Genomic DNA, 16,605 nt, shown 5'->3' on the forward strand with positions numbered 1-16,605 from the left:
TTCTAGCATCTTGGAAGTTATGATTGGATGACTGAGCCTGGTTTTTATGGTTTTATGGTTCTATTTCAGTGTTTGTCTCTATTCAGGCCCAGACCCACAGGGCAACTGTCCAACACAATCAACTCATTGAGCTTAAAGTCTTACACACACAGACACACACACGCACACACACACACACACACACACACACACACACACACACACACACACACACACACACACACACACACACACACACACACACACACACACACACACACACATACACACACACACACACACACACACACACACACACACACACACACACACACACACACAGAGAGCACTGTCTCATGCTACATATCCTACAACCCATGTTTTAAAAAACTACTATAATATAAACCCATATTGTTATATTTTGTTTGGAAGATATCTGAATCAATTCCCATAGGTTAAGTGAACAGTCAGCAGTCAATGAGATATTTGTAATCTCAGCTTCCACATCCAGTGCCATAAGCATAAAGTATAGAATCAGACATGTACTATTAAGGTTTATTTTGGAAAACAAACTTATCCATGGCCAGGAGCCAAGGGAGCAAACTTGGCCGAGCTCTCTGGGTGGGATGGATGGGTTTACTTTCTCTCCCCTGCCAATCACAGAGGCACTAGCCAATCATGGGCATCTGTGAGCTCATGCATGCGGAAGAGGGTATGCTGCTTTCCTCCGAGTGTGTTACGCTGTCCAGTGATGCAGCAGTTGTAAAAGATGCTGGTGATTGGGAATTAGCTGATGACCAAATTGGAGAGAAAATTCGAAATAAGCAAAAGCACACCTGTATTTATTTCTTTTGAATGAACCATTGAGTGCTCAGAGATTCAGATTCAGTAATTCACTTTTCAGATATAAAAAAAACTGTGTGCAGGTTGTTTATTCCAGTACTTAACTTCAGTTTGCAAAATTATCTTTGAAAAAATACAAGTTAAGTATCCTAGGCATAGTAAAAGGCAAACAAGCCTGAATTTTAAAATGTTTAAAAAAAAATTTCTTGTCTATCCCAGCATGTTAGGGTCAGAGCACAGAGTCAGCCATGATATAGCATCCTTGGAGCAGAGAGGGTTAAGGGCCTTTCTTCAAGGGCCCAACAGTGGCAGCTTGGTAGTGCTGGGGCTTGAACCCCCGAACTTCTGACCAGTAACCCAGAGCCTTAACCACCAAGCCACCACTGCCAATTAAAACAAATGATCTTACACCGGTTTTCAAAGTAATATATCTCAGTACTATGAATTCAACAGTGTTTAAATTTTATTATTAAGAATGAAATCTTTTTTTGCTCCCATACCTTATTGGCCTTTAAACACCAATTCTGTCTTCGAGGTTGATTTAGCTAGATGACGGCCTTGATTTGAATTCTGTTCCTGGCAATGGAGGAAAAATGTCATGTTATTACCATACATATTATGGCAATAACATATTATGAAATGTTGGCGTTTCCATTGTATGTGAATTGACAGTGCATCCTTCTGGCCTTCCCGAGTATATGTCAGTATATATAATGTGTATAATGTGTATATACTGTATACTATGTCAGTAAAATATGACGTCTCTACAGAAAATCAGTCAGTGATGATATATTATGTTTGGCATAATAATAATGATAGCATGATATTGTGTTTTCTTGTGTTGTATAGACCAGAGGAGCGCTCTGGAGAAGACGTGGACATCATCATGGCCCGTCTGAAGCGCGTGAAAGCTTTTGAGAAGTTCCACCCCACCATGCTACAGCAGATCTGTCTATGTGGCTTCTATGAGTGCCTGGAAAAAGGCATCACATGTAGGTCATATCATACATTCAGACACAGCAAACATATCCACAGACTCCAGCACATGCAACCATGCAGTTTATAATGCTTCTATTCTACTAGAAATTACAAGCATGAGAAAAGAAACAAGAAGATGCTTGTCTTGACTATCATGACTCTTAACTCTGTTGTCTATTCACTTTGCATTCCGTGCTGTAGTGTACAGACAGGGTGATATCGGCACTAGTTGGTACGCTGTCCTTTCTGGCTCGCTTGATGTTAAAGTCTCTGAAACGGCCAACCATCAGGTAAAACGTTGCACATTTTCTGCTCTTGAATGTGTTTTGTGAGGAATACCTGTCCTCTTAGATATCGTTTACATATAATGCTTGAATCTTTTTTCCTGCCTTATAAGAGTTGCACATTGTGCTCCTCCAAAATCTATATTCTTAAAGATTCTGTTTGCTAATCTTGTATTTGAAATTAAAAAGCCAATCACATTATAATAACATCAGCATATGTTATGACGATGATGATGATGATGATGATGATGATGATGATTATTATTCTTGAACATTATTTCAGATAGATATGATTATGGATGCAGACAATATATATATATATATATATATATATATATATATATATATATATATATATATATATATATATATATATATATATTTGATATGCTATACATATACATTATAAAGTGGATCTATTATTTATTGACAGTTTACTCAGTATAGGATTGGGTTATAGCCTGCTTGATGTCAAGGTTGTTTTGACATATCGAATTTCTACATTATAAAATAGTCTTTGTATCTCTCAAACCCCATGAAATGTGAATGTCTTTCATTCAGTGTGTTCCAGCTACGGCCCTGCAAGCTGCACTTTGTCTCGCGTATAAAAATTTTGATTTCAAAATGTTTGCACTCTAAACCAGATGAGTTTTACAGTAAAAGCAACCACAGAAATAGATACGGCACTACTTCTGAGAGAAAATGCAAACTGTATTGATACTTCCAACCATAAATAATCAATGCCTTCATGTTTCTGCCAAATAAGACTCTCACTCTTTCCATCTCTCTCTCACTCTTTTCCCCCTCGTTGCAGTTTGAGCCGCACTTTAACCTTTTTAACCTTAATGTAGGACAGTACAGTGATTTAAGAGCTTGCCTCCTGCCTGGAAAGGAGGCTAGCGCCAGACATTTTTTTTTCCTGATGGCCTTTAAGTGTTTACTCATGCAGACTGTGTTCCTTCCTGCTCTACATCCCTTTAAGGATGCAGTTACCATTTGCACACTGGGCATCGGCACAGCATTTGGGGAGTCCGTTTTGGACAATACACCGCGTCACGCCACGATTGTAACCCGAGAATTCAGTGAGCTGCTGCGCATCGAGCAGAGGGAGTTCAGAAGCCTGTGGGAGGTAAGAGAGCTCTCACTGAGTTACACATCCATGTAGTAAATACATTCTAATAATACTGTACATTTTTATTCAGATTATTCGTATGTGAAATACTCTACATCACTGGTTCTCAAAGTGGAATCCGCAAAGCGTAGCCAGGGAAACGCAATTTGTTTTATTTCATTATAGTTCTGGAAATCATAAGCAACAATTATTAAAGCTATTATATTTATTATTGATTTTTAAAAATAATTATTAATCCAAATTTGTAATGCAAACCTATGTATAATGTTAGCCTGGCTCTAATGTGTTCAATGAATGGAACATTCAAGAATAAAAAGGCTTAAAATAAATAAGAACTCCTGCTGTACCTTATATATGCATGTGCAGACACTGGGTTCTGTTTAGGCAAGTAAACAGTGTCTTTTGGAGCAATGGCATACAGTATTGCTGGAAGATTTTTTTGTGCTTTGCTTTGTCTGTTGTACCACTGACCAGCAGAGGGGAGTATTTTGTAAAAGAAACGTTGTCATATCCTTCATGAGTTTGGTACAATATGTACTGTATATTATTCTCACTCATTCATTCTTGGGGCATCTTCCAGTGCTAATAAATATGCAAAGTAGTACAACAGACCCTGTTTGCATATAACGGAATAGAAAACTCAAATACACTGAAATGTGTTTTCATGCGTACCTTTTTAATAAGGGATACACACAAACAAAACAAACATCATTATTAGGGCTATGCATAATTTAAACACTGCCAGGTGCATTAGAAAAAAACAACAACAATAATGCCACAAGACCTCATGTAAATATTTGTACAAAGAAAAACAATGAAATCTCCAGAAAATATGAGGATGCTGGAGTCCCCAGTGCTCAGGTACTTTAAACTGTTAAATAAACATTTAAATCCAGTTTACAACCATGTTAAATTCACTACTCATTGGGAATGACTCGTTAATTGGAAATAAGTGTTACACAAGAATATAGCTTTGTTTCTAAACCCAAACATAAAAAGGTAGTAATGTGACGGTGCAACAAAACAACAGAATCATAAAAACAGATTCAAATGTGAGCTACAATATGAAGGTAGTAAAAACAACCAGCCCATAGGGGTCATCTAAATATTCATTAAAATAAAAAATTTCCGCAACATATATACAGTACCTTCTGCACACACACTTTTTTTTTAATGTATGAACAGTCCATTTTGCAGATATTTTAAAGACGCACTGTAGTGCTTCTTGCTGAATCTGCCAGAAGTTTGTGGCGCTGGTTGGACACCTCTCGTTGTCTCGCTCGCTTATAATATGATTAAACTTCTCCCAGAGTGACTTGATTAAAACCAGGAACTGCATAAGCTGCCTCATTACTTACACTCCTGCTGCTTTCCTTTTTTATAAATAAATCTTTCCCCAAAACTTAAAGGTTTGTCTGGTTTTGTTGGTCATAAAAGACTTTAAATCTCAATAACACAACAATGTAGGGAAAGCAGTGCCCCAGGGAACGTTTCCTAAGTTTTTGGTCAGGCCCAGGGCTGGATATGAGCCTGGAGGGAAGCGATGTGAACGAGAGTTGAGAGTCCATCACTCTGCTTCCTCTGGGACAGGAAGCCGTCTCTCTAAGGAGATTGTGCCACTCTCTTGGTGTTGTGCGTCAGACTGCAGGTTGTTATGGATCTTTGTTTCATAAATCTGTGAACAAGAGGGAAAGTAAATTATGAGGAGTACCAGCAGTACTCAGGCTCGAGTGTGAGGTGAGGTGAAGAACAGACCTTTTACATTTATTCTATGTGTAATATTAATACTTGCACGTATGGATTCAGTGGTACATTAGGGAGGTTGGACATCAGACTGGGTGAATTATGATGGGATAGTCTGATTTTGTGAAGTTTCTATTGGTGCTTTTGATGAGTTTAAAGCATCCTTCATTGTAATAAAAAAAGAAGAGTGGTCTAGTTTGAGAATTGGGTAGTAGATATGGTACCGTACTTGACCATGGACTGCTTACTTTCATAGAAAGGGCTATTTGTCTGACATTGCAAATGACCAACCACAATCAGTGGTTTAGTGTTGGGTGGGAACTGTTCTGTTGTTAACTTTTAACCTTTAAAGAAGGCTGTGAATCTCACAAACGTTTTCCAATCAGTGATTATATTTTTCTCCACAAAGCTCATATAATTTACTCCAGCATATGGTGTCTGGAAGTGTGTACACTCTGAGATGCTGATAGCCAGTGAGATGACAAGATTATGTTAGTTGTGGCCAGATAGTTAAGGCCATCAGACGGTCCGTGGGCGAAACATGAGGCTGAGACTAATTATGAGGCTAGTATTCACGGCTGCTCTTGACTGTTCTTTCACAGTCTTTCTCAGACTAAGCCTCAGACTTGTGTTTAATTAAATCACCCAATATAATGCAGAAACAACTTTAGGATACAAACCAATTAGGACAGTTTGAGTAAGTTCAGTTTATGAAATAAATTTGATAAATTTGCACATTTTTGTTATTCCCTGTAATAAGAAGATGAATGTTTTCATGCTAATGGATCTCTATTAGTCATTTATCACCAGCTCAGAGAAGACAGGGCTCTACCTAATAACACCATGCACACATACTCATACTAACAGGTATAGGTAATTTAGAATTGTCAGTGCACCTATAGGCATGTTTTTGGGAGGGAACTGGAGAACCAGAAGAAACCCACGTGGACACAAGGAGATCATGCAAAACTCCACAACATTAACCCAGTGAAGGAAATTTAACCAACAATCAGAACCACACATGTCACTGTTACAATAGATGCTGCTCTAGCTTTTACTAAACCAACCCAGAGTAACATAGACTGACTGTTAAATGTGAAAATAAATACTGATCTACTAAGACCAGATCACTATTAACTGCTCGTGCTTAGGTCCTAATGGGAGTGCTTTAAGGCTCTTGGAAGGTAAAGTCGTTAAACCTATAGATTAAACATTCAAAGATGCTGCTAATATTAACTGTATAAGGTACATGTGTGCTATGTGCTGTGCTACAAGTACCTAATTAGAGTAATTAATTAAATTGGGCCTTTTTTCAAGTTTAATAAAGTTTTTTTTTTTGTATTTCTTAAGTCACTAGACTTTTAATGATTTCTCTATTCATTATATATGTTCAACAAGTCTGGAAGTGTAATATATTGTGAGGTTCTACACATAAAGGATGTTAAAAAAGTATTGCATTACATTGTAAATTGTTACAAGATTCCTCAAATACAGGGTGTGCTGTTTATTACAAGATTTGGCCAAATCTATTGCTAGGAAACAAGTTCTCTCTTTTCTTTTCTCTCTTTTTTCTTTTTAGTTAACCATGTATGTCTTCATTCTTAGTTTGTGTGTATGGGTGTGTGGGTGGGTGTGTGGGTGGGTGTGTGGGTGGGTGAGGGTGTTAATGTGAGAGATATATGCAGTCACTGTTCCACATAAGTTTGGGTGTTTGCATGTCTGACTATGTTGTATTATTATAGTCAGAGTTCAGGGAACGCTGACTAATATAGGAAGTGGCAGAGACACTCTGTTTATATGTGGACGCAATGACTGTAGGCTTGGCCAGCACTGTCATAGTACAATCCCTGTACCTCCCACACAAGTCCAGATCCTTATCCTTATAACAACACACTATCTCACACACACACACACACACACACACACACACACACACACACACACACACACACACACACACACACACAAAAACACACACTACTATAAAGGCTTGCCTTCATTATCTCCTCTTCTATGGACACACGAGCACTAGAGTTGTCTTATATGAAAAGAAGGACGATGTAAATTAAGATCTCAGCCAGCGCTTGCTGATGTGGGCGTGATCAGGTTGTGTTGCTCTGAGCTTCTCACATCATCCGTCATCCAGCTTACAAAGAAATAAGAAATGATCCAAGTGAATATCTTACATCATTTTAAAGTTTTTTTGTTTTTGTTTTTTTTTTTTGTTTGTTTTTTAAGCACACACTATCATACATAATTTGACATCAGTCTGTTTATATACAATTGTTAAGAACAAACCTTAAGTACAATAAAGAACCCACCAATACAAGACACATATAACAAAGTAGCAGCCACATTAGTTTGGAGAAGTTCACTTTTAAATTCATTGTGCCATTATTATTATTATTTTTAATGTAAGTTTGAATGACTGGTATAGATTTTATTTTCAGTGCTTTAAGTTTCGGTATGAGCAGGAAATTAGTGCATTTAATACATTTCCCATTTCAATGTAATCAGATAGGATTGCTTAAACTTGTTCAAAGAAAACTTTGAATTAGAAAAATGAAAGTGTAGCTAATCATGCTAATGAAAAGCTACCGTATATTAGTAATGCTTTATTAGCAGCTTTGAGTCTCATTTCAAAGAAGGATATTAGTCTTCTTAAGTCTAAATTAAGCTACTTCATCTATTTTTCTCTACCCTTCAGATACAATAAAGAATATTTCAAGTTCAATTTAGTGGAGTGCTATGTAATGAATGTTATTTTTAATTTCACTTGGAAGGCGATGCATACTATGTGTTTGTGTCCCACCAATCCTAATATAACAGACCTATTGTTTACCTGTTTTACTTTTATTAATCTCTGGCCATCCATAACGATTAAGTATTTCCTTAATTCTTTTTCTTGTTATTCATCTTGTATGAAGTGAGCTCTTTTATTTCACAGCCTTTTCATTCAAATGGTACATTATCTAAATCTATGGGGTTTATATATGCATTTTGAAATACATATGTCTGATAGACTGTTTTGGAAAGCAACTGGAGTGTAGTCATTTTAGCATACACAAAAGTTTCTGTACAAGCATTCATCCTACCAGTTATATAATGAGTGTAATTTTGACAGGACCTTCAGGCAGAATGCCCCTGCTATGATCAATGCACATTTATAATTGGAAATACTCTACTGATCATGCAGAGGGGACACACACACAGACACGTTCTCATTCATTTAAAGAGCCACACAAACATGCATTAGCAAAATGCTCCTCGTCTAGCAAAAGAAAGAGGATCTGACAAAAAAAAAAAAAAAAAAAAAACCGCAGCACCTGTTTGTATGTCAAATAACTCATTTCTATTTCAAAGCTGGCGGCATCTGATTGGTTATTGTGTTGTCTTTGAATGAGAGATCTTCCTTTTGAAGCTGCATGGCTCTGTCAGCTATAAAACCTTTATAGAGGCAAAGTGAGGCTTTAATGTGAGCAAATGGACAGTGTACTTACTATGTGCAGTCCACCTCACTTTCTACTCTAATGCAGCCATGAGGACCAGCATGTCCAAACATACAATTCTTGTCTTTTTCAGCATTTACTGTACGTTCAAGGCCAGACCATGTGCTTTAGTTTTTCTGATTGACACTCTTCAGCATTATGCATACAGTATATTACAGTTGACTTCGATTACATTCACACTCTGATTTTTCATCATAATGACTTTGTCTCAATGACTTTGTTTGCTAACTGGGAAGATGTTGCCATGTCTTTTTTATGATCATCTCCAATTTCAGGTAAACTTGAGTATAATGTGTAATTTGAGTCTGTTAGCATTGTAAGACAGCACCCCCTCTTGGTAATGAGGTAACAAATCTCCTCACTCTTGCCTTGTGATGGCAGGTTCAGCTTAAGTTCACTTTACTTAGAGTTCCTCAATTAATTAATATACATAGTCAATGAAGTCAGTGTTTATCAGGTGTTCTTAGAAGCACAGTTACATACTGTATGCAATAAGCATTCTATTTCACCCCTCTTAACTGCCAGGGGTGGCGAGAATCACTTGGATAACCCAGTCACCTAGTTTACCCAAGTGATTCTTGTAACCTTGGGCCAGTTCTATGTCTAACTGACCCACACTAGGACTGACTGGAAAAGTGTTCAGAGATGACCACTGCAATCACACATATAGAAAGGGTGATGTTAACTTTGTAGAACCTGTGATGCCCAGGTAGCAGCAGCACAGGCTTTCTGGACCACACGTCTAAGTAATGCCCATGAGGCAGAGGTAGTCCTCTTCGAGTCATGGTAGGGGCTGGGCATCTGTGGATAAGACATCCACTACCCAGTGGGCCAGTCTCTATTTACTATAGACAACGGAGCTCCTCTTGTCTTTCCTTCATGGCAGATGATCTGATGATTGGCTCTCTGCTATCTGGTCGACATAGTGCCATAGGGCAAGTACTGGACATAACAAGGAATGCTTATCAGTTTTCATTTCATACTTTTGTCAGGAGTTTAACAAAAGTATATATATATATATATATATATATATATATATATATATATATATATATATATATATATATATGAATTTAGGCATATACCCCAGGTCCACCTGTGTCCTACCAAACATTTTCTAGCTCTAGGGCACAATATCTGAATGCAAATGTCAGTCTCTCGGGTGCATGCGCTGTCTTGACAGCATGTGTACATGGGCCCATCTGTGTAGGATTCGTGCAAGGCAGAGTCCAGAGACCGATCAGTTACCCTAGTAATTGATTTAATTGGAATGCCTGCCCTTGGAAGGCAATCCTCAAAAAGCATTAGTGCAGATCCTCTGATATAAACCAGCCTTGTGACAGAATAAATAACTGAATAATCTGATGGTTGATACTGGAGGGCAAGTCTAAAATTGGACAACAACCACAATCCTTATTCTGAAGTAGGAAGTATGTTGAATTGAAGAACCCCTTCTTCTGATTAGCAAGGTCTATTCTTTCAGTTGCACCTCTGTCCAACAGGAAATGGGCCTGTTGGAGTGGCAAACTTGGTGGGTGTGAAATTTGAAAGTCCCTGAACCAAAAAAGCTTGGAGTCTGACAATGGAATATTATTATCAGACTGCACTGTTTTAATGTAGTAGCTGGCCAATGTGCAATGTTTTTGGCTGTAAAGTGTCCAGTTGGCACCCCTCTGTTTTTCATGGGTGTTCACGAGGCTGATGGAAGGTATATGGTGCCAGTCCATTTGGCTCTGCTGATTTCTAGTTTCTGAGACCTGTGCCCTTATCTCCAGGGCTTCTTTGGCCTCAGGTCTAACGTGCAACTCTGGTACACAGGATAGGTTTTGCAGCGGTGATTTACACGTATCTTACAGTATGGATTGTGCTAACCACACTAGGCGCCATCCAAAAACCAGATCACCTAATTGATTCTGCATCCTGGCCTAAGTGTTTCAATGCCAGGAGTGAAATTCAAACAGCACCATCATTTTGCAAACAGCAAAGTGGTTGCTCCCGAGTGGTGCAACGGAAAAGCATATGCCCTATTGTCAGGAGATTGTGAGTTTAAGTGCTTGTGCAACCACAGCTATCTGTAGTAAAATTGGCTATATAATCATGGCTGTGAAGGATGGTATACTCTTTCTTCCCTGGCAATCACAGCAATACATAACCTTTTTTCTTTATTAGCAGAGAGTTGCTAAACCTTTGATGTCTGTTGGGGGGGCATGGTGGCTTAGTGGCTAGCACATTTGCCTCGCAACTCTAGGGTTGGGGGTTTCGAATCCCGCCCACGCCCTGTGTGTGCAGAGCTTGCATGTTCTCCCTGTGCTTTTGGGGGTTTCTTCTGGGTACTCCAGTCTCCTCCCTCAGTCCAAAGTCATATGCTGATTTGTATTTTCCAAATTGTCTGTGATGTGTGAATGTGTATGTGAGATTGTCCAGTTTGTCCTCCACCTTTTGCCCCGAGATCCCTGGGATAGAGTCGTCCCCCCGGCCCTGTGTAGGATAAGCAGTATGGAAAATGTGTGGATGGATGGATGGAAGATCTCTGTTGCCATTGCACTACTCCCCTTGACATGCTGTGACTGTGTCCTGGACTAACTCCATAATCACTGCAACACCCCTCAGGATTGAGACCTCTTTAAAAGCTTGTTGTCATCACATCTTTCAAATGTTATAATTTTTTTCAATGTGGATATCAAAATCAGACATTTAAAACAGTTTATGATTTGGTCTAGCTAACACAGGAGTCCTGAATTTACAATGTCTAAAATATGGAGGTGCGAGTATGGTTATGTGTGTGTGAGTCTGGAATGGACCAGTAACTGACCCCTCCCAAAGACTCGGGAGTGGTTGCTAGGCAATTAGAGTACTCCAATCATCATCATGCTTAGATGAGTGCTCACTCTCTACAGAGAGCACACACACTCACGCACATGCGCTGCAGTCAGCTTGCTACTCAGTGGGACCTTGGAGCAAAGAACAGGACCCTGGGCATCTCTCCCTCTCGCTCTCTCTCTCACTCTCTCTCTCTCTCTCACACACACACTCACACACACACACACACACACACACACACACACACACACACACACACACACACACACACACACATCCTGTTGTCTGTTTGCTTCACATCCATCCCTTAGGAGCTCTCTCAGAAATATATGCTTTAGTGCAAGGGAAAGAAGAGCCAACAGGGAACTAGTACTGTAATGCACAGGTTCACTTTGTGATTGGAACTGAGAGCAGGAAAGGATGCAGAGAGAGAGCACCAGCAGGGAAGGTCTCCGAATCCCTGCACTTATGTGGTTTACTCCATTGTAGGTAAGATTCTGTTCTGTCTCTATCGATCTCTGTCACCCCTCTCTGATGTCATATTTTGAATTTCAACATGTTTTTACACTCCAAGTGTAAAAGTGTGTTGTTGGTGAGAATGCTTAGTCATGGATCATATACATTTGAGAGAAGGAAAGAGAAAATGTTGTATTTTGTAATCTGGGTGAACAGATCAGCCGCTGGACTGGAGAATGCTGATGAGATGTGTATGTATACAGGAACTAGATTTCCTCATCAATGAGAGAGTGAGATTGTAACACAGCTGGCTTCTTGAATCACACTTTACACCTAGGTTGTCATTAAGCGCGATCCAAAATCATTCAATTATTGTTGCTGCACCACTTTAGCTCACCTTTGAAGATAATCTGTGATAATAACTTTGCCCGAATCAAATCATGCATTCTGTTCTGATCTGAAAGCTTTTATTATTTAGAATAGCCATACAGTTGAGTTTGAAGAAGAAATTAGCAGCACAGCTAGTTACACAACTAGATTCAGTTTTGAGGTTTAGACTGACTGCACCTCCAGCCCTTTTGTATAACATGGCTGAGGTATTTCTGCCAACTTCTTTGCTTTAATTTCCTTTTCACTGTAAAAGCTGTGATGTTAATGTGCAGGACCTGGGAGAGGTTTCTTCTTCTTCTTTTTTTTTTTTTTTTGCAGTATCTACACAGAGGGCTGTGGTTGTCATGGAGATGCAGAACTCCTATCCTTAATTTATGTTTCTTCTGCTTCATATTTGGCAGATGGTTTAAGTCCATCTGTGTAGCCTTCAGAGCAGAAGAGCACATCTCAGCTCTTAAGTAATTATGAGTATTTCACAATCCATATTAGTCTGCTTTTCCTGTCTTTTTGTTTCTGCAGAAGAATCACTAGAGTACTGATCAATGCACTGAAGAATGACTTCCAGTAATTATATTAATTTGTTTGTGGTAGCAAGTAGAAGCACATAGACAAATGACAGACTTTACATAGAGCAGCCCTCTCTTATTGACTAAAAAATCTTTTAGATAGAAGATTTTATGTATATGTGGCATCTATGAAATAAGTCTAGTAATTGATGAAAAGTAAAATATGGCAGTTTATTTTATTTTGGAAGTATAGGTGATGCAGAAATTATGGCACATTTGAGTTAAATATACATGTTGTAGACACTTCTAATGAAGTTATTGAGTTGGATTAACTCAATAATCGTTTTGTGCTCGATCTAATCTGTGATTACTGGCACTCCAGTATCTTGTGCAGTGAGACTGGACATCACATAGCATCTTTTATTTGGAGTGAAATTATTAGTGTCTTTGAGGCTCCATAATCACCTAGCTGCATCGGCCATGCTCAAGCTCTTGGAAGCTGCAATGAGTGTTTATGGATTATGGATGTGTTATATGAATGTTTATCATCCTCAGAACATTATTATTGATTTCGACCATTTTTTGCCCATTCAGAACATGGTTTGAATAAGAATATGTTATTTACATGCCGTAGAATATTGCTTTCGCAAATAAATGTAGAACTGTATTGGCTTTGACATTACTGAGGGTTGAGATTTTTACATTGAGTGCCATCAGGGAAATATTTATAATAGTCTTCCTTCAATCACAAGTGTTGGGAACCAAACTGGTGCGTTGTACCACCCTTAGGATTTTTTTAAAAGAATAAATACAGTAAGCATAATATGGGACTAATAATAACATTTTAGAACAATCAACATATTAAAGGAAATATTTAGGAAATAACTGACAATTTCAAAATGTGGTAAAAGTCATAGGTTAAAGCAGCAATTTCTTGTGCAGTCTGTATTTTATATAGTGTGGAAGCCAGGTCAAGAATATGTAGGCTTCAAATGGCTTTATGAAGTGTACAGATTCATCTGCACATTGAAATATAATGGGTGAAGAGTGCTGAAACGAATAGCATAATGGACTCTAACACTATTAAACTTAATAACTGTTGAAGGATTCATCTCCTCCAATGAAATATATAACTACATAACCTGTATATCAGACAATGATTTGAATATAGAACTAGAGACAAACGTTAATGATTAAGATAGATAACTGTGTGTGAATGGCAGTAGTGTGCCATTTTTAATTAGTTGCCACTGAAGAAACTCTCAGCATGGAATCACATCCCGGGATATTGGATAACCATTAGCATCCATCATCGTATTCCATATTTTATGAAATCTGGCTTTGTGTAATGCTGTAAAACAAATCAATTTGCTTTTAGTATAATTATGATAGGTGGCCCACACACACACGCACACACACACACACACACACACACACACACACACACACACACACACACACACACACAGTCTGACTCTCGTTAGAGCCCCTGCTCCTAGGGGGAGAAATATTAAGCCTGCTATAACGTCCCAGGTGTCTGTATTGACTAATGGACCCAGCAGTGTATGGCATTACTCACCATGCTTATTAATGCTGAACTGTAGATCTGGCTTGCAGATAACAGATATTCACTTATATCTGCTTGATTCGTTTTTTAGACTGCTTCTGACAATGATCAGTCCTGACAGGGTGCAGTATTCACTGTGAAATGCAAATGAATTCTTCCTCAGATGAACGCTGCTTAATACATATACCAGGATCATGTATTAGAGAAACTAGCTGGTGCTGAAGCTTGAAATTGTGACTATTTCAACCAATGTTTGTACAAGCATGATTTGGAACGTAAACTATACAGAAAATACGGAAAATAGACTTTCATAGTAATTCTGGAAAATCAAGAAAAATAATTACATCGAGACTCTTCCTGTATTGCTCATAGGTTTTGTTTTCTTGGGTTTAATTCAGTACATCTCTAAAACCTCATTTCTCTTTAGATCTCCATATGAATTCATCTTGTGGTAATGTACTTGCCATTATTCTGTCTCATTCCTAACCCCACAGAGTGATCTGATGCAGATAGAAATGTCATTTTCATTAACCTAACATCAATTGTTACGTCACCACTCTGCTGCCACTGACTCCAGCTTTGAGCCTCTGAGAACTGCACTGTTCTGTTGTTGAGCCAAGTACCAGACATTGTCTGATGGCAATGGCTCAATACAGTCACAGAGAGTGGTTTTCTCCATATACAGATGTACATGACAAAAAGATGAAGCTTCAACAGAGATAATTTTTTTGGTTTCCTGAACATAGTGGGTTTGTTTAAGTGTGTGTTGGGCTTTGATTTTGTGGGCTTTTGAGTTTGTTATCCTCTGTAATTCCCTCTGATTCTCAAATAGACCAGATTAGAGGGATTATAAGCATTCATGGACCACAATACTAGGTTGCATTATACAGATACATCATCTCTTCTTACTCTTCTAAGCCTCTGACCATTGCCAAACACAGCACACACCTACACACTGCCTCTGAAAATGTAGCAGGATGAAAGGGTGCCTTAAGGGCATCCCAGTTCAGTATAGATCTAGTATATGCAGATGTATAGACTAATCCAATCCAGTCTAATCTAATCTAAACGAATCTAATCTCATATAATGTAATCCGCAATGGTAATATTTTTCTGCATGTGCAGCGTAACTTCTTTGTAACACATCAGTGGCTTGGCTGTGCTCTCTGATTTCTCCCTAGTAATATATAGTAGCCAATTAAAAGTGACATAGAACTTGTCCTGTAGTGATTTCTGTTACATTGGGCTGCTATGATGATGTTCAAAACAGATCAAAAATGGGATTGCTTTATAGGAAGACATGTGTTAGCACACCTCTCTCAGGTTGGTACCCATTGCAAATTATTTATGCAATAAGTGTGCAGTGTTCAGCTTATAGTGGTCTAATCTGGCACCACTGCTTCTCATCAAGGCACAGCTCTTACCTAACTATGTGTGCGTGTTGTGCGTGTGTGCGTGTGTGTGTGTGTGTGTGTGTGTGTGTGTGTGTGTGTGTGTGTGTGTGTGTGTGTGTGTATGAGACTCAATGAGTGTTGGTACATGTTAATTTCTATTCTAAGGCCCATGATGGAGTTTTGAACCTATAAAAAGGTGCCATCTGTTTCTACCACACTTGGATAGATGTTTTTATGACAGTATAATTGCATAGTCATGGCCCACTCATTCGTTTCTCTTTCTTTTCCTTGTTGTGTGTTGTTGTGTCTTCAGAAGTATCGTCAGTGCATGGCTGGTCTCCTGGCCCCTCCCTATGGTGCAATGGAGAGTGGGCCCAGTGCTGACAGTGAGTTTACTCTCTCTTTTAGAAATGGTATTTTTATATTAAAGATGCTTGCATCAGAATATAGCTGATTCTTAAAGATAACATTGATTTTGGTCATTTGACAAAATTGTTTAATAAAAACAGCCTAAAATTATGAAAACAAATGCTTAATGTCAAAATACACAGCGCAGGTCGGTCCATAGGGAAAAAAAATCTAAAAGCAGATTTTGTTATTATCTCTATAGTTTCTCCTAGACAGCAAAGACATCAAATAGAAAGAAAAGAAGACTTCTGCTAAAGTCTCTTGTCTCTATGTTTTTTTTCTTCTCCTGAGCCAAAAGCTTAGCAGTATCACGCATCTCTGTGAGTTTCAGTATGTCAACAAAGTCAAAAAAGTGTAATGAGTTCATTCAAATATACTACAAGGTTGAGCTATATTTACCTCAACCATACTATTCTATATTTGCAGTGATGTTCAGTTTGCGTTCGATATACTATCATGTCAGATACACAGTATTTCAAAAGATGTCCATAGTATATTTTTGATATTTTGAAGTATATAGTCTAGTATTTGTAAATATACCAGAAGAGGGGTAAACTAGATGTCAAGTAAGCTAGTAATTTAGACCTAGTAATACA

The 16,605-nt window shown here is 38.3% G+C and overlaps 1 protein-coding gene across 2 annotated transcripts in view; it reads left to right on the forward strand.

Moving 5' to 3' along the window:
* The window catches only part of rapgef4a (Rap guanine nucleotide exchange factor 4a), a 44,271-nt gene that overhangs the window by 5,950 nt on the left and 21,716 nt on the right, over window positions 1-16,605 (forward strand). For both annotated transcript variants that reach the window (XM_053681039.1, XM_017470250.3), the window contains exons 2-5: window positions 1,672-1,814; window positions 2,002-2,090; window positions 3,067-3,213; window positions 15,915-15,987. In XM_053681039.1, the coding sequence (XP_053537014.1) occupies window positions 1,672-1,814; window positions 2,002-2,090; window positions 3,067-3,213; window positions 15,915-15,987 (452 nt within the window). The remainder of the gene's footprint in view (window positions 1-1,671; window positions 1,815-2,001; window positions 2,091-3,066; window positions 3,214-15,914; window positions 15,988-16,605) is intronic.

The sequence above is a fragment of the Ictalurus punctatus genome, chromosome 6 (assembly GCF_001660625.3).
Source record: "Ictalurus punctatus breed USDA103 chromosome 6, Coco_2.0, whole genome shotgun sequence".
In the NCBI taxonomy this organism is placed as follows: domain Eukaryota; kingdom Metazoa; phylum Chordata; class Actinopteri; order Siluriformes; family Ictaluridae; genus Ictalurus; species Ictalurus punctatus.